Source organism: Mustela erminea, chromosome 7 (genome assembly GCF_009829155.1).
Source record: "Mustela erminea isolate mMusErm1 chromosome 7, mMusErm1.Pri, whole genome shotgun sequence".
NCBI classification, from domain to species: Eukaryota; Metazoa; Chordata; class Mammalia; order Carnivora; family Mustelidae; genus Mustela; species Mustela erminea.
In genome coordinates this window covers 44,940,397-44,966,209 of record NC_045620.1, presented here as the reverse complement: position 1 = coordinate 44,966,209, position 25,813 = coordinate 44,940,397, and the positions used below count along the sequence as shown (strand labels likewise).

Here is a 25,813-nt window from a genome sequence, read left to right as displayed (position 1 = left end):
TTTTAAAATGAACATACCTTTTATACTGATAGATGCCATTTGATACTAAATAAGATGACCCTAAAACATAAATGGCAAAAGAAGCAGCCTGGAATATGTATTTTATGGGAAGTTATTCCCTTGTAGCTAATCAAGTTATGTGCGTACCTTTGATAAGTTCATGTTTTTTTTTTTATACCAGTTTAAACACTCATAACCACTTAAATTTTATGTTAACAATCTCTTACATGTTGAAAAAGGGAGGTGAGCTATTCCTAGCTTCACAATATTTTATCCCTCCTATTTTAATTAAGAATCATAGTTAAAACTTACCATTTTGTGACCTCATGTTTATTATTGGCCTTATTTATAGTTAAATGCAGTTAAGAAAAAAGTTGGAGGGATGCCTGGGTGGCTCAGATGGTTAAGCGACTGCCTTTGGCTCAGGTCATGATCCTAGAGTTCCGGGATCCAGTCCCACATTGGGCTCCCTGCTCTGCAGGGAGTCTGCTTCTCCCTCTGATCCTCGCACTTCTCATGCTCATCCTCTCTCTCACGCTCTCTCTCTCAAATAAATAAATAAAATATTTAAAAAAAAAAAAAGAAAAAAGTTGGAGATACGATAGAATTTTGTAGAAACTATCCTCTTTTTAAATTTAATCTAATTTGGTTAGATATACATAGAGCCATGTCATTTTTTGTCTGTTATATTCAGCAATGTCACTACTTATTTTGCCTGCTTGGGGAGAGGAGGATGGGTGTGAGTGGTCATGAAGGCTTGTGCTCAGCTATGGTATGTCTCTGGGCATGTCTGAAAGTGTGTCCTGGAATCCATTGTTGATGGGGTAGAAGTGTCTCCAGACACAGGATTTGTCTTGGTGTATTTTACTTCTATGGGGAGTCAGTGAAGCTTGCTCCTTCCCTCCCCTTCCCTCCCCTTCCCTTCCTCTTCCTTCCCTTTCCCTCTCCCTCCCTCTCACTTTCGCTCTCCCTTCTCCCTTCACCTCTTCCTCTCCCTTTCTTTCTCCCTTCCCCTTTTTTCTTTCAGCTTTCCAGGAGAGCCTCATGTTTGGCTTAAACACTTCCTCTTAAGGAATCTGCACCACCTTGGCGTAGTTGAGAGGCGATCAGGCAACTCAGCTCAGGGGCCTGCATTTGGAGCTCACTGCATCTTTTAGCTTCATCTGACTTGTTATTCATCTCTTTTCCTTATTTCATTTCTTATATTGGTGTTATCCTTTCAGCCATTTAGAAATAGAGAAACAGAAGTACTTACCTGAATTCTAGGAATAGGGTAAAGCTGAAAGTTTAAGTGTAGAGGAGGACACAGGGCCCATCTGCTTGAATGATGTATTCCACCAAGTCATGCTGGGCACGCAGAGCACAGGGAAGCTGTTGGAGAGAGTAGAGTAGGGACATGAGGCAGGGAAGCTGGAGAGCTGCCCTGTCCCACTGAGCCAGGTCTTCAAGGTGTTATTTAGCTCTGAAATTTTTCAAGAACATTACATGATACATGTGCATATTGTAGTGACATACAAAAACCCTATTCAAAGCACACTGTAAATTTGGAGGACGATTATCTTTGCATTGTTTTTGTGATTAACCAACTGTTGATGGTATGGGCACTGTTGTAAGTCACTTAACCGTGTGCCAGTGCTTTGTGGTAAATTCTGTTATGATTCCATTTTTCTGAGGGGTAGACTGATGCAAAGAGAAAAGTTCAGTCATTCTCCACTGGCCACAGCTAAGCCAGCAAGCAGCAGAGCCTGCATTAGAACCAGGCACTGTGGCTCCAGACCCCAAGTTCTCACCCTTGTGCTTCTTGCAGCACAACTGCTTCCTTGTCACTAAGAACTTTGTTCAGGAATTTAACAGTACCTTTAACTTCTAGTTTTTCTTTCTCAGAACTGAATCTGCATTGCACTGCATCTCTGCATAAACATGTGTTTAAATTTTTCGCCTTTAATTTTGTTTTTAGATAAGATGTGAAGGAATCAGGCTGTTTCTTCTGTGGCTTCAAGCACTTCAGACAAACTGTGCAGAAGAGCAGGTGCTGATTTTTGCTTGCCTCGTGCCTGGTTTCCCAGCGATCATGTCGTCCAGAGGGCCCTGTACACTGGAGACACTCATCAATCCTAGCCCTGGTGTGGCTGATGGTGAGAAGCATTAGCCAGCCTTACAGGTTGAAATGACTCTGAAGTTCTATTGAGGGATTATTCGGTTTGTCATGATCCTGAATAAAAATCTTTATTTTGTAGATGGGTTCGGAGGAGGAATTATTCCCTGCTCATATTCACAGTAAAGTCTTAGAGACATCAGAATAGAAAGAATCAGAGCCTATTTTGTATGAAATGAGGACAGGAGACATTTACTGAAGTGTGGAAATAGGAATGGAAGGGAGGAATCAGATGTTGGGAATAGCAGGAAGTAGAGACATATCATATATCTGGAGAGTTTTCATGGCTGTGAATGAGATTTAAACCCAGCATCTGAAACTATTGTTTATTGTCCTCATCATGATTGTTTCATGAGTGGACATTCATCTGCTCACCCAGCTGTGTATTTTCATGCTGCATTCATGGAAGGACAGTAGCTGCCTCCTGGGAATAGTCATGGCAGCCATTTGTGTCCCATGAGTTTTTAAGAAACTTGTCAATTAGGGCCATTAATTAACTAATGCATATCACTTTATTGCCCAGTGACAGGTACTTGATCCTTAGGCTGGCCAAAGCAGAGTTTGGCAGAGAGAAGAATGGTTTAGAGGGAGAGGTGGCTTCATGGGCATTTGTACCATATTTCCAAGCCCTTGATGCACACTGGCCTGGAGTGTAGTGTGAGCAGGTTCCAAAGGAGGGGCAGATGTATTTTAATGGAGGCCATTTTTAAAAAACCCTTTGAACTTTGGTGAAAGAACTCTCCTTTTTTTTCCCCACTCTGCAGCAAAGATATATCCAGAAGAAATCACCCCGCTCCTGCCAGCCATATCAGGGGAAAAGATCGCTGAGGACCAAACATGCTTTTTTCTTCAAATATTGTTGAAATATATGGTTATTCAGGTAAGAGCAAAATCATGGTTAGTTCAGGAATGGTCTTTCTCTCGATGGGAAAGAGAAAACCTTGCATCTTTTCTTCCAGCTCATCCATATTTTTAATTTTGCTTTTTCTTTGAGGTGATTCTTTGTGGTACTTCACTAAAACTAGAATATGTGCCAGATAACATCAGCAAAGACCTGGCATACATAATATTTTGTGTGAGTGTGTATGTCAAGGAAACAATTCAGTTCTCTGATCTACTTTCATATTATTACCACATTCACACAGAACACTTCACTTCTAATACTTGTGGTTACTGAGTGTGTGGGTTTTTTCCTCACCAGGCAACTCTGCGACACCAGCTGGGTGTCCTGTAGTTTCACTCAACTTTGACGCTGTCTGCCTTGAGATGACATCTGATCCCATGGGTTAAGGGCTCAGTCTCGTGAGACTGTTCCATCACATTCAGGTGCCAGTCACAAGTAGGAGGGGCCCAGGTTACCTACAACTTCTCTACAACCTGGCTTACAAATCAGGGGCTCCTTCAACTCCTCCTCAGGTTCAACTGAGTGGCTCACAGAAATCTGGGAAACATTTGTTTTCATTCAGCAATTTATGAAAGGTGTGATAAAGGATACAGATGAACAGCCAGATGCAGAGACACAAAGGGCATAGTCTGGGAGGTTCCCAAGCACGGGAATGTCTGTTCCTGTGGGGTTGGGGTTCATCACCCTCCTGCTCCATGGATATGATTACTCACCTGGAAGTTCCCTGAAACCTCTGCTTACTGGGATTTTTATGGAGGCTTCCTCACATAGACATGCTCTGCTTCCAACCTCTCTCCCCTCTCTGGAGGAATGGAGGGGATGGAGTGAGGGTGCTGAAGACTCTAAGTTCAAATCATGGTGTGGCATGGTCTTCCTGCTGAGGAGTCCTCACTCAGGAGCCATCTGGGAGCCCACCCAGAGTTGTTATTAGAAGAAAAGATGCTCCCAATGCTCTTATCACTTAGGAAATTACAAGGGTTTTAGGGCCTCTATGCCAGGCAATGGGAGCAGAGGCCCATCTGTGTTTTCTATTACGTCATAGTACATGAGTCTATTTTTGCCTCTTTGCTTCTTCCTGGCCCCCGATCGTATGCTAGCAAGGTGGGGTGGAGGAGGAGGCAAGCCCAGAGGCTGACCAGGCAGATCAGGAGTAGGCAGAGCAGGCAGGAAGATTTGGGCAAAAGCATAAGGAGGTATCTCTCGGTGCCACCAGGACAGACCTACTTGATGTCATGTGTTTCTTTCTCTGAGTTTATCAACTGAATACAGAGTTACTATCATTAGTTCATGATTTCAGATCATGATCTCTTTCCCCTAGTCTGCATTTCTGGTATGGTTCCAAAAGAAGCTACTGAATTCTTTTCTTAGCCAGCACTTCTCATGTCTCTGAGTTCTTCCTGGGAACTCTGTCCAGTCTCTGTGTTCTCCACAACCAAGTTTGTTGATGATATAATTTCTGCTTAGTCCACCTCCTCTCCTGACACTCACAGCCACCTGCCTCTGCCCTGTCACTGCTGAGACAGAGGCCCAAGACCATGAAGGAGGTCTAGAGGTCAAGTCCAGATCAGGTGATCTGACAATGACTGCCCCTTCTTCATGATATTCTCTCCTCTCCTAATGTTTTCTTCCTACTTTTCTCCTCCCTTTCTTCTTGCCACTTTACTTTTATTTATTTATTTATTTATATTGTGTTATGTTAGTCACCTTACAATAGATCATTAGTTTTTGATGTAGTGTTCAGTGATTGATTATTTACATTTAACAGCCAGTGCTCATTATAATATATGCCCTCCTTAAGACCCATCACCCAGCTACCCCATGTTCCCATCCCTTTCCCCTCCGAAACCCACAGATTATTTGCTAGAGTCCATAGTCTGTTGTGGTTTGTCTCCCATTTCTGATTTCCCCCCTTCAGTTATCCTTCCTTCTCCCAATGTCCTCTGTGCTATTCCTTATATTCCACATATGAGTGAAACCATGTGAAAATTGTCTTTCTCTGCTTGACTTAACTTCACCTAGCATAATCCCCTTCAGTTCCATCCGTGTTAACCCAAATGCCACCATTTAGGTGTGGGTATTTCATCCTTTCTGATGGTTAAGTATTATTCCATTGTATATATGATCCACATCTTCTTTATCCATTTGTCTGTTGAAGGGCCTCTTGGCTCTTCAATAAATGGTGCTGGGAAAATTAGAAAGCTATATACAGAAGAATGAAACTCAACCATTCTCTTACACCATTCACAAAAATAAACTTAAAATGGATGAAATGTGAGGCAGGAATTCTTGCCAGTTTTCTCAAGGGGATTGTTTCTCTCTGCTGTCCCTCAAGATTTAGTCCTTGACTCCCTTTCTGACTACTCTGTCCTATTGGGCAATCTTTTCTGCTCTCCTCTACTGTTTCCTTTGGCCAGCACCAGAAACACAAGGACTCCAAAGTCCCGAGAGCAGACTGGAGTATTATGTTGTCTTCTAGAAGCTGTGCATTTTGGCCCTACTGGCCCATTCCACCTGCATTTCAAATTCCACCTGGTTAGAAGTGGTAGGACATTCCATCTGTCTCCAGAGGTTGGCATGGAGTATTGAGAAGTTGGATGTATTGGGGCACTTGGGTCTCATTCTAGATGTGTTGCTAAAGAGCCGTGCAACCTCAGATATCACATAATCCCCAGAATCCCACTGGAGGAATGATGCTGGTGTTACAGGGTGGGGATTTTTATGCAGACTGTGAACCCCCTGAATCGTGTGCAGACTTTTATGTTTATATCCATCCCACTCTTCTTCCCTCCCTTCTCTCTACTGAGTCCTCAAGCAGACTTTCTCCCTTGGCTCACCCCGAAAACTGCTGATAGGCTATGGACGCGGAGCCCCTCTGCCCCAGCGGGGGCATCCCTTGACCTCTCATCCCTTGACCTCTGCTGTTGCACATATGTTTCCACTTTTCAAGTGGGCTGTGACATGAAGGAGGTTGGGAAGCTATGCTTTAGAGTACTCTGTGTACTAACCAGTATTAAGAGCCTGTGACAGGTGTACCTGGACTGGCAGGCAGGCCTGGTTTATCTTAGCCTGGGGATTGCTTTTAATAAGGACAATGCACTTTCCAAGTTTCTGTAGCTTTGCCTTCTGATGATACTGATTTTTTCATGTAGGTAATATTGGGTGAAATTCTTGCAAGGGATGGCCCTTTTGAGTTAAAAAAGAAAAAGTACCAGATCGCATCTGACTAAATATTTTAAGGACAGAAAGAATGTTAAGTCATTATAGAGAACTGGTAGAAAAAAAAATACAGGCATGATGAATAGAACGAGTTTAAAAACATATCATTGGTTGATTTTTTTTTTTAATAGTAAAAATATCTTTAACATAGTTAACCATTTTCTTTTGAAATATTCATTCTTGTCCTTGTTTGAGTTATAAGATACGATTTCATTACATGATTGTCAACAGTATTTGTCAACATAGGTTTGTCTTTTTTTTTTTAGGTTAGGAATTTTACTAAGATAACAGCAATTCAATTTAGTAGACATTAAGTTAAAATGTAAATGTACATATGTTCTTTCCCACATATTATCCAAAGGCTGCAAGCTTGGAGTGGAAGAATAAGGAGAATCAAGATACTGGTTTTAAATTTCTTTTTACATTGTTTCGAAAGTATTATCTTCCTCATTTATTTCCATCATTTACTAAGTTAACAAACATCTACAAACCTGTACTTGGTAAGTACTGATTGGAACGTGTATAGTGGATGTCCACAGGGAAGCTGTCCATTCTCTTTCAAAGTGGCTTTTGTTTATTTTTAAGTACAATAGTCCTCTTATTCTTATATTTAATGGTAACTTTATTTTAAGAGGTTTAAAGTTTCCTAATAAATGATTTTACCTATTTGTACAAACTATTTATTTGTATCTCAGGGAGACTGTGGCTCCTGTACTCAGAAATAATTCAGTATGTGTCATGATTTTTTTTTGCTGTAATTATATTTAAAATCTTCTAAGTTTTTTTTTCAATTGAAACTCTTCATTGAAGACCGTGTTCATTATCTCACACAAAGGTGTTAAAGTTTGCATTTTCTTAAGTCTTTTCTTATGGGTGGTGGGGTATGGTGACTACAGATGTTGGCCAATGGGGAGGCAGGCCAGCCCAGGCCACACAGCTGCCCACAGTACGCCCTTTCTTTTATCCTGGATTTTTCATCCAACAGGTGTTACATACAGCTTCTTATGGAGGGGCCAATATTTGGGCAGCTGGGCAACATAGGGACAATAAGCCCCAGAAAGGAAGGAATTTCTAGTTTGGCTGCTGAGGTTTTTCTTCTATGAAAAATGAAGGCTCACAGGACAGAAGTATCCCTTCGATTGGTGCCGGGGCGGAGAGGCAAATTTTCTTCTCCCTATTGTTTGAAAGCAGGCAAAATTAGTTAAAATGAGTAATCAGAAATAATTTTGGAGGGGAAAAGGTCACAGTAGACATTAATCCATCTCAGGAATGTGGACTACTAATCATTTGTCTTTGGGTGTTTATTTATACACACACACACATGTGCATGCTTGAATCAGGGGAAAAAACAGCAGAAACTTGATGCATTTCAAAAGATGTAGAAGTACTAACCTTTAGAGTTATTGATATATGTATTTGGTAGCTATCTGTATGTGGGTATTTTTTCCAGAACTAGTTTCTGATTTTGTAAATAGTCTGTATTCATTGTGGAAAACATAGTACACTTTAATATACTGAAAATAAAGTTCTTTGTTGAGAACTTGTCTGCCTCGAGCAGGTACCACCAGCTGTATAAAAGTTAGTAAGAGAGTTGGACATACAGCAAGTTGCAGCTCAAATCCAATACCATGTAATTTTTTGTTTTGATTATGAAATTTAAAGAATGAAAAAGGAACTTCTTATTAGTTTTATGAAAATAGTGATGTCTCATACTTCAAAGATGAATTCTTTCAGACATAAAGTAGTTGATACTGATTCTATTATTTGGATTCATCTAAAGGGAAAGGCTATGAAACTAGTCTCATAGATTTGATTAGTGTAGTAATGGATATTAAAATACCTAAAATCATTGAAAAGTAATAAAATACCTAAAATGATGAAAAATGTCTATACATGCTTTTAGATTTGTTTCAGTCCTAAAATGAAATTAAATTTGTTATAATGTATGTGAAAATATTTTTACATTAGAGTCACATATTATTACTTAAATTTGTTGGAGAGTTATTAGCTTAGTACTTTCATAGCTGTATGCCATAGCTATAACAAGCAAGCAGTAACAGTAGCCACTGTCCCATCTTGGTCATATCACAAGGCAGAATTAGAAACAAATCTACCAAAAGATGTCATTTTTAAGAATTTCTGGTACTTTAATTTTAGTTGCTATTCATACAACCAAATGTGTATCTGCTTTGTTAAAAACTGAGCTGTTTGTGGGGGTTACACTCACTCACCTAATCCTGTATTCTTTTTTCTTCCAGACATCCCTCATTTGAGACCAAAGCCAGTGTACATTACTACAACTCGAGACAATGAAAACATTTACAGTACAAAAATTCCATACATGGCAGCTCGTGTTGTTTTTATTAAATGGATTGTAACTTTCTTTTTGGAAAAGAAGTATCTAACTACTACCCAAAACACTAAAAATGGAGTTGATGTACTGCCCAAAATCATACAGGTATGTCATTCATCTTCTTTTGCACAGATAAAAATATGCTAACACATAGCAAAGTAATTGACTCTTAGGGTTTTTAGTTCCTCAAGGATGGTGGTTCTAGGGATTGGGTTTATGGGTGGGCTCTCTCTCTGTTGCTGAGGTGTCAAAGAGCTCTGAGGTAGCACTTGCTGTGCTCTGTTGATATTGCCATGATGAAGTGATCTTGGGGGCCAGGGAGATGTTCTGAGAAAATAGCTGCTGTGTGCAGACTCCTGAACCGTCTGATTTTCCCTCCTTTGCTCAAGTACCAGTGACCTCAGAGCATAAGACCAGAGGCCTGTGTTGCCTTCACCAATCCCCAGCACCAGGCAGGCCCTCAGGAATCATTTAAGTGGGCTGTTGGAAGGACCCATGCAACTGCCAAGTGCCCTTTTGGGATCTCAGGGGGAGGAGTGGAAGAAGATCTCAGGGGGAGGAGTGGAAGAGCATCTCAGGATTTTGGGGTGCCATCATGGAATGCCTAGAAGAAAAGGCCATCTCTCTTAAAGGCCTTCAGTGAAGACCTCTTTCTGTGTGGGGCCCATGGTGTACCTTCCCTCTCCTCTGGTCCTTGGTCACAGAGAAATGGGCTTTCCTAGCAGATTGAGTTGCTTTGGGACTTTGTGCTGGGTAGAGCAGGACCACATGGGGAGGTTTGAGAGCAGCTGCTTCATGGCAGGGTCCTGCTTTTATGCACAAAGCGTGGTCCCCTTAGAGTAGGTTCGCTGATGCCTTGGAGTTCCCAGAAGTGTGATTAGGCCTGAGCTGGAAGAGTACACATATCTGAGTAGCAGGTAGCATCTTGGTGGAGGAGCACCAAACTGAGGTCCAGAGCATGTGTCCTCATTGATTAAGAACTGACTACAGAGCTGGAGAAACTTATTGTTGAGGAAGTCGTCTGAGGGGGCTACAATTCTGGTAAAGAGCAGCAAAATACTTACTGAAGATTTTAAAAGGAAGCTTTGAGGCACCTGGGTGGCTCGATTAGTTAAGTGTCTGCCTGAGATCAAGCCCTGCGTTGGGGTCCCTGCTCCCTGATCCCCACAAGGAGTCTGTTTCTCTCTCCCCCCTCCCTCTACCACTCCCCCTGCTTGTGCTCAGTCTCTTGTTCTCTCTCTGGGTCAAATAAATTTTAAAAATCTTTATAAAAAATAAAAATAAAAGAAAGCTTTAAAAAACGTTAAATTCATTAGTTTAAAAATGTAATAGGAAAACTGTAAACAGTAATGATCACTACTAAGAACAAAGTGATTTTCCAAAGGAATATCTCATAACGCTGAGGAAAAATTTGAAGAGGTGGAAATCAGAAATGAATAAATAAAATCTGAGGTCAAGTCCAGACCTATCTTGCAAGTATCATGAGGAAAAAAGGAGAAAAGATCAGAAGTGATAATTGAACTAATGCAGAATTTCCTTGAGCTGAAAAAAAGTCATGCCTTTGATTCACAAGGCCTTCTAGTCCCAGGGAGATTTAGCTGAACAGACACTAACCTAAATATACATAAACCTCTTTGACTTTCAGGGATTAAGAAAAAATTATCAGAATTCCAGATAGAAACTACCAGTTCCTTCTAGAAAATGGGACAGAGTAGCATTGAACATTGAATCTAATATATAACCCTCAGAGCTGAAAGAACTGTCAGTCTTTCTTTCTCTCTCTCTCTTTCTTAGAACCCTGCTTCCTATCACATATGTAAGCAGATGTCAGATTGATTGAAGTTCTAAACTGATTTAAGGTCTAAATATAAAAACAAAATGATAAAGAATTGAGGAGACAGTCTAGAGGAATTGTATAAATTTGGGCATTGGTAGACTACCTGAGGTGGAGATCAGACCCACAAACCTAGAAGAAATGAGGTGCCACTTTATTTTAAAAAATTGAGAAAGGTTTGTGTATCAAAAGACAAAGTAAAACCACATACAGACAATAGGCTGCGAAAAGCATCTGTAACATCAGAGTTTTTCAAGGAGTTCATGCCTCTGATATATAGAGAGTGCCTACAAATTGAGAAGACAAGCAGTCCAATTGTAAAAGAGACAAAAGGAGAGGAAGGAGTTCATGGAAGAGGAAATAAAAATGACCCTGGATTTCACTATGAGCCAGGGAACACTGTTAGTTCTGGACCATACTGAGAGACCTTTATTTATCCATCAACTAGACAAAAATTAAAAATCAATCAGGTAGACAAAAGTTTGTATGAAATCGTATATAAGAAATGTAGTCACACTCTGATAAATTTTAGATTGTATCTTGTGTGATTATTAAATCAATTCAAAACAGTCTGTTTAAAGGCTGTGACTGCTGCCTACCTGGTTTCAAAATTTCAGAAAACCATCAATGTATTTATTGAGAGTAAGTTTCTCATTTTTGAAAAATACAGTTGGATGATGAAAAGTAGCAAGAATAGCAGATTAACCACGGATTCAAGGTTCTAACATTTTTTTTTTCCTTAGCTGGAAAGGAGACTTCTCACACTTGTGAGTCATCTAGTTTTATTATCTGGCTTTCTTAGTGTCCATAAAGGTCTGACCTCCTGAATCAGTTTGGATGGTTGTCTCATCCTAACAGAAAAAGACTCCATAACTCAAACTGTCTTAAAGATAAAAAAGAAATATTTCAATCTCATGAAGAAGCAGCTCATGACATGACTGACAGAGAATGTAGTTAATTCACACTGTCTACATGATTCTCTCTAGTTTTCCCTACTCTGCCCTTTCCCTCTGGCAGATTTGTCTTCCACTCCCTGCTGACTTTAAGATGGCTGCCAGCAGCAGGGGCATGGCCTTCCTTGTTCATGTTCAGAGACAACCCAGATACTTCTGTAAAGCCCTTCCCATTTGTGTGAGTAGAACAACTTAGGCTACCTGTCTCTCCTAGAACAGTAACAAGGCACTGACTCTCGTGCAGTTGGCTATGTGAATGGCCCAGGAGGGACATGACTGGCTTCCATGACAGAACCCTTCCCTGGTACTATGGATGGGGCCAGCTTCCCATGACCTGGGCTGCAGGGAGGAGGCACATGGAGCACTGGGGTTCTATCAGGGAGGGAGAATGGGTGCTGGCAGTCAACTATCCAGGTCCAGTGCTACCACACTCTGCAGAGAGCTGAACATAGAAATGGTCATTCCCATTGTACAGACTCTCAATATGTCTCACAGTGAGTTGTTCTACTAGTTTTCTAGTGCCACTGTAGCAAATGACAAACTTTCAGTGGCTTGAAACAACACAAATTGATTATCTTGCAGTTCTGGAGCTCAGAAGTTCAAAATCAGTCTCAGTGTGATAAAATCAGGATGTTGGCAGGTCTGTGTTCCTTCTGGAGGAACACATTCTGGAGAATCCACTTTTTTGCTTTGTCTTGCTTCTAGAGCTGCCTGCATTCCCCGGCTTGTGGCCCTTCATTACATCACCTTTTATCCCTTTGTTTCCATCTTTGCATTGCCTTCTATGTCTGATCCTCCTGTCTCCTTATAGATCTTCATGATTACATTGGGACCACCCAGATAATTCAGGATAATCTCTCCCCACTCACACCTTAATTTAATCATGCTTGCTAAATCCTATTTGCCAGGTAAGGTAATCTTCTGGGGATTAGGGTATGGACATCTTTGTGGGAGTCACTATTCTGCTGATGAGTTGCGTCCTGTACTCCCTTCTGTGCCTCACATCTCATCTCACATGTGTCTGCTGTGTTCCTCTCTTCATCTGCATTGTGAATGAGAAATGCAGCAATTTAAACCATTGAATATTAGATTTTGGAGACAGTTGCAGGAATAAAAGCACATATAATTTCATTTGTGTCCTAAAAGTTTTTGTTTGGAATTTCAAATTTAATCTAATTTTGCCTAAGTAAAGTAATATGACTTAATCAGTTGATCCAAAATCTCTTTTCACAGAATATACTGCTATTGTAAAAGCCCTTCAAAACAATATTTTAAGTTCTGTTTCCAAATGGAGTTTACACTTTTGCACTTATCACTGTATTAAATATCATGTTTGAGGGCTCTTTTGTGTGCTTTTTGCAAACTGGATTTGCTTCTGGATCTAAAACCAGGAAGGAGAGGAATTAGTGTTATCTTCTAGACTAAGTTTTCTAACCACTTGAAGAATCTGGTAGAATAAATATCCATGGGAGAACGAAAAGACAGTAGCTCTTATACCCTGTATACTATGTTGACAACAACAGCATAAACCTGACCAAAGCTGTAGATTCTTGGTGCATCATTTTAGCTGAAAATGTGTTCAGCATAGTATGATTTAGTCCTTAGTAATTCATATTTGTATGAGATAAAAGTACTTCAACATACATTAGAGAAAACAAAGTGTTGATGTTAAAATTTAAGTAGTTACCATTTTTTACCTGTTCTGTAAACACATTAATTGACATTAAAACCCATAAAAGCCCATTTGGGAATGGAAAAGAAAGTTTGAGGTGGTATCAGCTTTTTTGAATGATATTGTATTTATTTGTATGATAACCCTTAGTTACACTTTGACTGAGTCTGAATGCGCCCTTTAATAATGATCCATGGGCTGTGGGTTTCCCAAAATTGTATGTCATGGGGTGAATCCCACAAATTGACAATCGTAGAGGAGTTTATATGTTACACAAATACATTTGTTTTTTGACTACCACTCCAGTACTTTCTGTGTCTAGAGCTCTACCCAGGCGGTGCAGGCTGCCCCCAGCTGTGTTGGAGAATCATAACAGGGGCATTCAGTGGCCTCAGGCATCCCCACCAGAATGGTGTTTGCATCCTCTCATTTCCCACCTAGTTTGTGGTGCCCCCTTTAGCTTGACCCTGACAGTGGACAGGTCTCAGTATGAGCTGTCAGTGAGAAGAAACCAGATGTTGGGGAGGGTTAAGTGTCAGCTTGTATCATGCAATTTCCTGAACCCTGGCAGTGCAGGCCTGGGCCAAGCTGGTATGTCTGTTTCACCGACCAAGGCTTCCTCATGTGCCCAAGAAATGAAAACCGATTTTTGAGTTTGCCACCAGAATCACCTAATACTAAATAATGGTTGAGAATTCCAGCTTGATGGTAGTGGGTGGAAATGGACCCCTCTCTGTGCTTAATTCTTACGTATGCTTTTACTGTTCATGTTCATAAAAGAGAAAGATATGAGGAAATTTAGATTATCAGTTTGTTTTCACTCATCACTCACTGCAGACATAAACACCTGTCAAAACATACAGATGTTTTTGGAAAGTAGCCTTTTACAGAGGGAGTAGGGACTAAGGCTAAGGAAAGCATTGTTCTATCAAGAGAAGTTGTTTTCCATTTATGGCATGATTGGAAATCCATTTCATGTGATCTATTTGGATAACAGAGCTCACTTTTAATTTTTTTAAACTCACTTTGATTTTTAAATTGGAGTATAGTTGACATACAATGTTGTAGTAGTTTCAGATATACAACATAGAATTTGACAAGTCTGTATGTTATGCTGTGCTCACTGTACTGTGCCATCAACCATATTCCCTATGCTGTGCCTTTCATCCTGCAACTTATTAATTTCATAACTGGAAGCCTATATCTCCCACTGTGCTTCACACATTTTGCCTGTCCACCCACTGCCTCCTCTTTGGCAACCACCAGTTTGTTCTCTGTATTTATGGGTCTGTTTTTGTTTTTCTGTATGTTCAGAGCACTTTTTAAAAGAATTTGGTGCCTTTAAATATATTTCTTTATTTACATTATTTTAGCTACCTAATTGCCATGTTACCCAGTTAGTTATCTAATGACTTCAAAACTTGGTGGTTTAAAACAACAACCCTTTTGTCATATTTCATGTACTTTTTGGGTAAAAATTTGGGCAGGATCCTGTGGGGCAATTCTTGTGCTTAATAAGGCATTAACTGAGGTCAGTGGGTGGTGGCCTTCAGCTGGCAGCTGGTTAGTCTTGAGGGTGCAGGATGGCTGTATGCACATGCCTATTACTTTGATGGATGCAGTTGGATGGTGAGGCTTAGCTGGGCCTCCCACTTCCATGCAGTCTCTGTAACAGGGTTGTTGGACTTCTTTCCTGGCCAGTCAGAGCTCCAATAGCAAATGTTCCAAGAGATAGGAAGTGGTAACTATCAGTCTTTTGTACCTGGGCCTGAAACTAGCACAGATCTCTTCCACCCTATTCCACTAGTTAACATAGTCACAGAGCCCTTGTGAATCAAAGGGAAGGGGGAGTCATAGAATTTGTGATCATTTTTTTAAATTGGCTGCATATGTACATATGTACCATTTTTTTTGGCCTGTAGGGAAAATGGAAGTTACTGATCCAAGACTCACAGGTTATTGAGCCATAAAAGAGACATTAGACTTAATCCAACCTCCATACTTTACAGATTAAAAATATATATATATATGTATATACACTTATGTATGTGTATCAGTTATTATATAGATACACATATATATATCAGAAAAAATGAGTAAAATTTTATTTTTCTGAAGAAGATAGTTGACACATCAAAAGGATGAAATTTTTTTAAAAATAATTTTTATAGGACAGCTCATTTCACAGTATGACAGTACCTTTAATAAGCCACACAGACTTAATAGCTAAGGCATGAAGAGAAAAATTATAAATATAGTCTTCCATTAATTTTCCCTAGAGATTGCTATTTGGATATCTGCTTCCAAACTGTCCTTGGTAGTTACTGAAATAACTATTTTGTATTTCTCATATCTTATCATTTGTTGTAAAAAATATTCACAGTAGGTAGAATTTTAGTGATATTTGAGTTATACATTTTTGACACTTAAAAATAATAGTGAAATTTATAAAAATGAAGCAAAATGATACATGTATTGTAATTGGAGGAAACCTTTAATTCTATGGGGAGATGAGAGCAGAAATCCGCCTTAAATATGTGAGCATGAATTATTTTATTTCTTTGTGCTCTTAAAACCTTCTAAAATTTTAAAATTTTGTAAATATATCAGTTAAGTTCAATCTGAGATTCTGAATATGAAATTCAGATCAAGATTCTTCTCATAAAATACCCTCCAAAGATTTTGACACTCCTCCATCAAGTGTCACTTAGACTTATGAATCAAATGATGCTTTCCAATGTTGTGGCTCAAAAAAATCTACTGAACTTTCAAATCTCTGTGACCATAGAGTGAGTGCTGAATTTAGAAACCAAAGGTGATCATAGTATAAATTCACTGACACAATTTTTTCTATGATTTTGCAAATATAAGTTAAAGTATTTTGGTTGAGAAAATTTCACAGCCTCCCTCCCTGCAATAATCTAGTGTTTTTCCTGTTAAAATAACTGAGTTGGGGAGAGGTTAGCTGGTGAATTGGGAAATTGGTGAGTATGAGTCATGGAGCCAGTTGTGCTTTGAGCAGAGCTGGTGTCTAGCTTGCCTTCAAGTTGATGGTAACCAGAGTCCTTTAAAATTAAGTAAGTCTTCAGTTTCACCGGGTGTTCTTGAATGTCAAAGAGGCCCACTCAGAGGTAGTAATGGCTTTCTTCCAGACTGTTGGTGGTGGTGTGGGGCAAGAGAGGGTGCCGGAGCTGGATGGTGGCTGTCCCACAGAGCAAGACAAAAACCATTCCAACAGCAGCACCTTGTCGGACCGAAGACTCAGCAACTCCAGCCTTTGTAGCATTGAAGAAGAGCACCGAACTGTGTATGAAATGGTGCAGCGGATTCTCTTGTCAACGCGAGGTTATGTCAACTTTGTGAACGAAGTCTTTCGTCAGGTTAGTGTGTGTGTGTGTGTGTGTGTGGGAGGGGGGAGTTCATGAAATTAAAGAGAGGTTTTTTTTTTCTTTATGTTCAGTTAGCCATTGTATATTACATCATTAGTTTTTGATGTAGTGTTCAGTAATTCATTAGGTATAATACCCAGTGCTCATCACAACACGTGCCCTCCTTAATACTCATCTCCCTGTTACCCCCTCTCCCCAACCCCCTTCCCTCTGAAACCATCAATTTTGTTCTTGTTCTTTTGCTCATAGTACTGCAAGAAATACTGTTGATGAGTTGGGCTACATTACGGGACTGAATCATGATTCCTCTAATCCTGCTTTTAATTTGCCATGTGGAGTATTGCAATTTTGTTTATGATTCTTTAAGAATTTGTTTTTATAAAATTCCCACATATAGAGGCGAAATTCCATATATGAGCAAATAATCCCCAAAATACCCTCTTGTGTCCATAAGAAACTGGAAACCCAGAGTAGGTGGGAAAAAAGCCCTTCCTGGGTACTCATCAACAATTGAACATGGCAAAGCGGAGCCCCAGGCTGGTGTTGTCCCAAAGGCTCAAGGGAGCTCTAGAGAGGCTCTGCAGATGGCTCTCTGCAAACACACATGGCATGCATATATGATACAAGTATTTATGACATAAGAGGAAAAAGAGAACAAGGGGAAAGCAAGGGCTGACGCTGGTACAGCACCCTGATGGGACACTGTGGTGGGTGGGGAAGTGCAAACAAGAAAGTGGGTGCAAGTGAGGAAGAAGATAGCAGAGATAGATCAGAGGCTATATAACGCTTAGCAGCCCTGAGCGACAGCTGGGGCTGGCTTGACCCCCAGGGGACATTGAGCATTGTCTGGAGACACTTTTGGTTGTCACAACTGGGGAGATGGCAGTGCTACTGACATCTAGTGAATAGTACCCGGTGATTATCCTGCAGACACAGGACAGGGGCTCCACTGAGCCATGACAGAGAACACCAGGCCCCAAATGTCAGTAATGCTGCTATAGAGAAACTCTGACAGAGGAAGCAGAACCTGCGGTGCAGCAAAGACAGCAGCTCTGTGGTGTGGAGTGGAGCCACTGGTCACCTCATCTTGGTACTGGTGCCCAGGGGGACAGAGCCTTGCTCCTTTGTGGGCATGTGCATGTAATGGGGAGTAGCTGTTGAGTCTGGGCACCTGCCCAGAGGGTGAGGCCCCTGAATGGCAGGGAGCTGTGGTCGCTGGGGAGAAGGGGAGGAGCCCTGTGCACAGGAAGGGTGCACGGGCACCATGAAGAGTTTTTTGTGGAGGGGGAAGACTTCTAGATACTGATTAACCCTTTCACTTCTGAGACTGTCATTAAGGAAAAATCAACCAAGAATGAAAGTCCCAGGGTAATCCATAGCAATCTGGAGGTTTTACCCTATTTTGTATTTTATTGAATAAAAATGTTTGACTTAAGAAAATATTAGTTTGGGGTATCTGGGTGGCTCAGTGGGTTAAGCCTCTGCCTTCGGCTCAGATCATGATCTCAGGGTCCTGGGATCGAGCCCTGCATTGGGCTCTCTGTTTGGCCGGGAGCCTGCTTCCCCCTCTCTCTCTGCCTGCCTCTCTGCCTACTTGTGATCTCTCTGTCAAATAAGTAAATAAAAATCTTTAAGAAAAAAAAAAGAAAATTTAGTTTAAGCTTCAGTGAAAATTCCCTCATAAAATATTTTTCTGGTTCTAGGCCTCAGCACTCGCTTGGTTCTTCTCACTCCCTAACTGTGTCTTCTCTGTGTTATTTCTTGGGTCCTTTTTATTTGACCTCAGATTCCGAGAGTTGACCAAGTTCTGGGCTTGAGCCTCTTCTTCTGTAACACCACACTTGACTGCTTAGGGCCTTCAGCTATTTGTGTAGAGCCAGCAGCCATGTGGCCTGAGACTTCCAGTCAAGCCTTTTGTCTGGACCCTTGCTTCTTGTTTCCACACTTGCCTTTTGAAGTCCCAACTGGTGATCTTGTCTGACATTCTAGTGGTGTCTTAATGATAATGAAGCCAGAGCTTAGCTTATTTTCTTCCCTAACAACAGCTTCTAACAACCACTTCTTTAACAGGACTTGTGTTCTTGTGTGCTTGTTAATTTTAGCCTTCCTGTTATCCTTGTCTCCTGCTCCTCCTCTGAGCCATCACTGAGCAAGATATGCAGGGGACTTTCTCCCGCTCCTTCCTTTTCCTTTCACCATGGTTAGTAGCATACTCCCTGGAGCCCCACACCTGCTATGTCATTGCTTTCTAACCTGTACTGTTTATGTCATGCTGCCAAAACATTCTTTTATCATAATAATGCATGATTTAAAAATCTACCCTATTCTCCCCATTAATGTTGCCCTGTTGTGTTCCTGTTGTAAGCCCCAGAAGGTACTTGGTAACCATTTAATTTGAGTTGAAATTATCAAGGTCCTAGAGGGCATATAATTGAGAATAGAGGTCATATATTTTATAAAGAACCAGATAATGATATTTCAGGCTTTGTTGATCACATGGGCTCTGTTGCTGCTCTTCAGCTCTGCTTTCATAATGAGAAAGGAGCTCTGGATAGCATGTAACAAAAAAACATGGCTGTGTTCCTGAAGAACTTTATGGAAGTCACTTGGCAGGCTGGATTTGGATGACAAGCCAGAGTTTGCAGACCCTGATCTGTAGCAGTGTTTTAAGCTCTTGGATGCCAGTGCTTACTATAAGACTAGATATGATTGACAAAGCTTATAAGTTTTGCACCCGAGATACATGCTAATGTGGTTTTACTTTCATTGTTTAAATTGCTAATTTATCATACAGACAGTTCTGTCTGCATCCATTATTGGCAAGAATGTGCTCTAAATTCTGTGTTCTACTTAGTCCTAACTCCAGTCTAAATTCAGTACTGAAGTAGCTTGAGCCACAGACGTTAACTGCAGACTACTTACTACCAAACTTCTGAAACATCTTTGTGCTGTGAAGGAGAAAACATTTTATGCTAAGTAGAGATACTTGAAGGGGCATGGGTTTTAACATTGTATTTTATTGCCCTCTTGTGGTCAGTGATGAATTTTTCTTTCTGGATGGCATAATGTAATTTCTTTCCAATTTTAAAGTATTCAGAGACTATTTAATATTTTAGGCCTAAAGGCCATTAAAGTTTAAAATGTACATTCAGGAAGCACATGTTCTCCGTGGGGAGGTAAAATTGTGTGTATGCACCAGAGAACAGTGCATGATGGCAGAGGATCAGATGTCGACTGTGTGAACATGAAAATAAATGCTGACGAGGGACCCCGGGGCAAAGAGGCTCGTGATAGGGGCTAATTGTGCAATTCTTCTAGGGTTGCAGGCAATGGAAATAGATGGTAGCTGAAGGGAGATAAAGTTCAGTGGCGCTCAGGGCAGCCTCAGTTTACTGCTGTCCCCCAGCAGGCAGGCTAGCAGCGAGTGGTAGAGGCTTCAGGTGGCCAGTTCTGGTCTTGGGGTCACTCTGCTGCAAACTTGTCTTCTTACCAGTGTTTTTTGGACTAGTTGTAACCATTTGTAGGTCATGAAATCAACTTATCAAAAGCCAGTATTTTGAGGTACATGGGTGACTCAGGTGGTTAAGCATCTGCCTTTGGCTCACGTCGTGATCCCAGGTTCTGGGATCGAGCCCCATGTTGGGCTCTTTGCTCAGCAAGGAGTCTGCTTCTCCCTCACGCTCTCCTCTTGCATGTGCTCTCTCAAATGAATAAATAAATAAAATCTTTTTTTTTTTTAAAGGCCAGTATTTTTTTTTAAATAATGAAATAGAATAAAATAGACCAAAACATTTCAGAGTGCACTGCATGTTCCAAGGATTAGTATTTCTTTGTGAAACTTTTAAAACAACATCTATTTATGTATATACTGTATATAAATGCATATATGCTTCTCTAACATGTCTTCCTTAGTTCTGAATCTGAAAAGTTCCAAGCACTACTGTACAGGTTATTTGTTGTTCTGTTTGTTGTTGGTTTTGTTTTAAAGAATATTTTATTTTTTAAAAAGTAAATGTTCATTAGATAAATAGTCTTAAGCAAATCACTCAAATCACTCAAAATACTGCCATTAAGCAAGCAGTGTTCATGTTAAAAAAAGTATCATTCCAGGTATTTCTATACATTTATATTTGCCGGTTGGCCTGGCTAGCTAGATAAGCAGATAAGAGCCTGGCGGTGAGGAGGTGGGTAAGGCAGATTATAAACAGAGAGCAGTCTAGCAGACAGACAGGAAGGCTTACAGATGAGCTGATACATAAACAAACTGGGAGGCAGGTATAGAAGATCAAACAGGTGATGTAGATAGGCCAGCTGGCAGAGGTGGAAGTGAGCAGGGAGGTGTAGATGGACAGGTACGTAGGTGCAGACAGACAGAGAATTTGGCAGGCAGTTAAAGATGGACAGGCAGCCAGCCAGCTATGGACGCATGAAGGTAAAACCAGATAGAGGTTCACTGAAGTGAAGGCAGAGGTAAGGTGAGGGTATGTGGAGTTGCCGGGGTAGGGGTGAGGGACTGACAGACCACTTTAAGACAATGGAATCTTTAATTCTTAATAATCCTTTCATGCATTTTTAATGAAGAGGTCTGAGTTTCATTTTATTTGAGTTTAAAGGAAAATAAAGAGGAACAGAGTTGTAGAAATTCAAATAAACATTCCTTTACAACAAGAAATATTAATTACTAAAATATTTCTCTATAAGGAGAAAATTATAGTCACATTAAGGTAGTGGAATCAGTTTTTGTCCCCATGGTATAATTTTAGATAGCACTTATTTGATTTCTTAAGAAATCTGAAGAAATTATCACTCTTATATTTCCTTCAGCCTCCTCTCCCCATCCACTTATTTCATTATATTATAAATTGATAGTCTAAATTTGCCATTATTTACAGTCAGTTTGGAATCCTAATGTGCAGAGTTGTTTAGTCTTGGTTCTGAATTTAGTTAGACTCTTTCCTTTTGGTGTCCTCAGTCCTAACATGCTTGCTTTGATTCACTTCTTGGATGGCCTCGTTTTGTCATCAAGTTGGTGTTTCTTTTTGTTTTTATTTTTTCTTTTTTTTTTTTTTCATTTTATAATTTTTTATTTTTTATAAACATATATTTTTATCCCCAGGGGTACAGGTCTGTGAATCACCAGGTTTACACACTTCACAGCACTCACCAAAGCACATACCCTCCCCAATGTCCATAATCCCACCCCTTTCTCCCAAACCCCCTCCCCCCAGTAACCCTCAGTTTGTTTTGTGAGATTAAGAGTCACTTATGGTTTGTCTCCCTCCCAATCCCATCTTGTTTCATTTATTCTTCTCCTACCCACTTAAGCCCCCATGTTGCATCACCACTTCCTCATATCAGGGAGATCATATGATAGTTGTCTTTCTCTGCTTGACTTATTTCGCTAAGCATGATACGCTCTAGTTCCATCCATGTTGTCGCAAATGGCAAGATTTCATTTCTTTTGATGGCTGCATAGTATTCCATTGTGTATATATACCACATCTTCTTGATCCATTCATCTGTTGATGGACATCTAGGTTCTTTCCATAGTTTGGCTATTGTGGACATTGCTGCTATAAACATTCGGGTGCACGTGCCCCTTTGGATCACTACGTTTGTATCTTTAGGGTAAATACCCAATAGTGCAATTGCTGGGTCATAGGGCAGTTCTATTTTCAACATTTTGAGGAACCTCCATGCTGTTTTCCAGAGTGGCTGCACCAGCTTGCATTCCCACCAACAGTGTAGGAGGGTTCCCCTTTCTCCGAGGCTCTAGTCCCTGAGTCCTTTTGTGATGAGGAATGTTTTCCTTTTGCCTTTCCACATGAACAGCAGTTTAGGTGGGTATAATAATTTCAGGTCACCCTTTCTTCCAATTAGGAATTTGTAAGTCAAAACTTTTCTTAAGTTTGCAGTATGAGTACCTTCAACATTTTTAAAGTAATAAAAGACAAGCTTGGAAATGTTTCCAGGAAACAAGAAATTGTAACAAATGACTAAGCAGATTTGAATAATAAGAAAATGGAACTTCTAGAAATGAAAAAAATATAATAATTGAAATAGTAAAGGAAAACCTCAGTGAGCGAGTTTAATAGCAGGTTAGGTACAGCTGAGGACAGAATAAAACAGAGTGACAGATCTGAAGAAGTTATCTTGAGTGTCCCTCAGAGAGACAAAGATGAAAAATACAAGAGGTTGAGACATGAAGAATATGGTGAGAAGGTAGGAAGCATGTGTTCCACTCTCCTCTGTCCTTAATATTTTTTTATCTGCTATTCTGCAAGTTACTGAGAATATCCTACTAGGACTGCGGATTGGTCTTTTTTTTTTTTTTTTTCAAAGGCTTTCAGTATTTTTTACACACACACACACACACTCATATATATGTATATATTTGAGGCAACATTATTAGTTTCAGTTATAGATTCACAAATGTATGTTCCTTTGAATTGACTCTTTCATCAGTAAGAATTTTTCCTCTTTATCTCTAGTAATTTTTTTGGTGGGGGAGGCCTCAAAGTCAGTCTTGCCTATTCTTAATATAGCTCTACCAGTTTTCTTTTAGTTAGTGTTTCCATGGTGTATCTCTTTCTGACTTTTTACTTTCAATTTCTTTTCTCCATATCTGTGTTTTGGATGTCCTCTTATAAATGGCACAAAGTCTTTTTAATAGTTTTTAAATTCTTACCTAGTAATTTCTATCTTTTGATTGTAGCATTATTCCCTTTACAGTTGACATGACAACTACTCTAATTATGTTTAAGTTCACTATCTTACTTTCTGATTTCTAATTGTATTGAATTCTGTCAGCTTTGTTGTTTTTGGTATCCCATTTTCTCCTCTAGCTTAGTATTTTTATACTCATTTGTAATATTTTAATTGTTAACATCCCTAACTTAAAATCTAGCATTAATTTTAACTTTTACCCTGTGAGTATGCACTCCAGTTCCATTTATTCCTTCTCAGTTCCTATGCCCCTGCTATGTACAGTTTTGTCTTGACTCACAATGCAGTTGTGTGCTGATAAAACCATCATAAGTTGAAAATACCATAAGTCAAAAAATGCATTTAATACACCTAACCTACCAAACATGATAACTTAGCCTCACCTCCCCTGAACATGCTCAGAACACTTACTCTAGCCTGCAAGTTAGACAAAATCATCTAACACAAAGCCTAGCTTATAGTAAGTGTTAAATATCTTGTGTAATTTATTGGATACCGTACTGGAAGTGAAAAATAGTATGGTTATGTGGGTACAAAATGGTTGTAAGTTTATCAGTTGTTTATCCTTATAATCCCAGGGCTGACTGGGAGCTGTAGCCACTGTCACCGCCTAGCACCACAAGAGAGCATCATACTACATATCCCTAACCCAGGAAAAATCATAATTCAAAGTACAGTTTCTACTGAATGTACTTTTCTTTCACACTGTCCTAAAGTTGAAAACTTCAAAGTTGGACTATCATAAGTTGAGGACCACCTGTATTTGAATTCCATTATGAGTATGTATATATAAATATATTTCTTAACTGTTATTTTACACAGTTTTATTTTTATCCATATATATGCATTTTATTCATTTAGATTTATCCAAATAATTACAATAATGTACAATAATTTTATTGCATCTCTTCCTGATTCTCTGATCTAGGATTATTTTTCTTCTGCCCAAAGAATCACTTTTAGTATTTCCCTTAAGTCAGATCTCCTGGTAAAAGTTTTTCTCATTTCTGTGTCTGAAAATTTCTCTATTTTGCTTTTGTTTTTGAAGGGCAGTTTTTCTGGATACTGAATTCTACGTGGGCAGCTGTGTTCTCTTTGTACATTGAATATTTGTTCCATTGTTTCTTTGAGAAGTCATGTGAGGTCATGTGGTTGCCCTTTGGAGGAAATGTCTCTTTTTTCCTCTGGAGCTTATAAAATTTTCTGATTGTTCTTGGTTTTCACCTGTTTTACGGTAATGTACTCTGTATTTACCCTGTTTGTGATTCTTGAATATATGGATTGACATCTTTACCAGTTTTGACCAAGTTCTCAGCCATTCTCTCCTCAAATATCATTTCTGTCCCCTTTTGCTAATCTTTCCTTGTGCATCTGCAGCCATGTATAGGATCAGCTTTTCATTGTCTTCTCTCTCACCTTCCCTTCTGAGTTAGCCATCCTTTCATCTCACCATGCTTCATTCTGGGTGTTTCCTTTGGATTTTTCATCCAGTCTTCAGTCATGTCCATTCTGTTGTCAACCCATACACACTGAGTGTTTAGTTTTGGCTATTTTATTTTTCAATTCCATTTACATTTCTTTTTGAAACTTTATTTATCCTGATTTCCTATATGTTTAAAGTATTGTCTGGTTTTTATTGTGGTTTTGTTAGTATTGACTTCTTTTCTCATATTTCTGATTTTTAATTAATATAATACATTAACCAGACAGTTTGTACAAATAATTTGGGTTTTACTGTGATTTTGTTCACCTATAGAGGATATTTCTATTTGCTTCCTGGGAGGAGGATAACATTATATACCTTGATTTGGGCTTTGGATTACCTCACTGTCTCTAAATTTTTCAAAACTCATCACATGGTCCACTTAGGATTTATGCATTTCATTATTTATAAAGTTTATGTAAAGTACCATAAGAAATTTTGAACTTTATTTTTTTTATTTATTTATTTTTTTTTTAAAGATTTTATTTATTTATTTGACAGAGAGAGATCACAAGTAGGCAGAGAGAGAGGAGGAAGCAGGCTCCCCGCCGAGCAGAGAGCCCGATGCGGGGCTCGATTCCAGGACCCTGAGATCATGACCCGAGCCGAAGGCAGCGGCTCAACCCACTGAGCCACCCAGGCGCCCCAGAAATTTTGAACTTTAATCAGTGATATGCGTGTTGAAATATTTAGGGGTGAAATGTACTGATGTCTGCAGATTTCTTTGAAACACATCAAAAATAAAATGGATTGAAAGACGGATAAATAGGAGCAAATATAGCAAATGCTAATGGTAGAATCTAGGCAGCAGTATATGGGAACTCACTTTAAAATATTTCTACTTTTTTGTATGTGTAAAAATATTTGTAATAAAATTTGGAACAAAATTAGGGTAGGACATCATTGTACTTTGTCATACTCTTTGTTGATCTTTCTTGAGACGCAAGTCAGAATATTTGGTTTTTTTTGTTGTTTTTTAAAGATTTTATTTATTTATTTGACAGACAGATCACAAGTAGGCAGACAGATCACAAGCAGAGAGCCCGATGCGGGGCTCGATCCCAGGACCCTGAGATCATGACCTGAGCCGAAGGCAGAGGCTTTAACCCACTGAGCCACCGAGGCGCC

The 25,813-nt window shown here is 39.7% G+C and overlaps 1 protein-coding gene across 9 annotated transcripts in view; it reads left to right on the top strand.

Moving 5' to 3' along the window:
* RALGAPA2 (Ral GTPase activating protein catalytic subunit alpha 2) overlaps positions 1 to 25,813 on the top strand; it is a 324,605-nt gene that overhangs the window by 72,885 nt on the left and 225,907 nt on the right. For all 9 annotated transcript variants that reach the window (XM_032351550.1, XM_032351548.1, XM_032351549.1 and 6 more), the window contains 5 exons: positions 1,958 to 2,135; positions 2,920 to 3,035; positions 6,637 to 6,775; positions 8,534 to 8,733; positions 16,240 to 16,467. In XM_032351550.1, the coding sequence (XP_032207441.1) occupies positions 1,958 to 2,135; positions 2,920 to 3,035; positions 6,637 to 6,775; positions 8,534 to 8,733; positions 16,240 to 16,467 (861 nt within the window). The remainder of the gene's footprint in view (positions 1 to 1,957; positions 2,136 to 2,919; positions 3,036 to 6,636; positions 6,776 to 8,533; positions 8,734 to 16,239; positions 16,468 to 25,813) is intronic.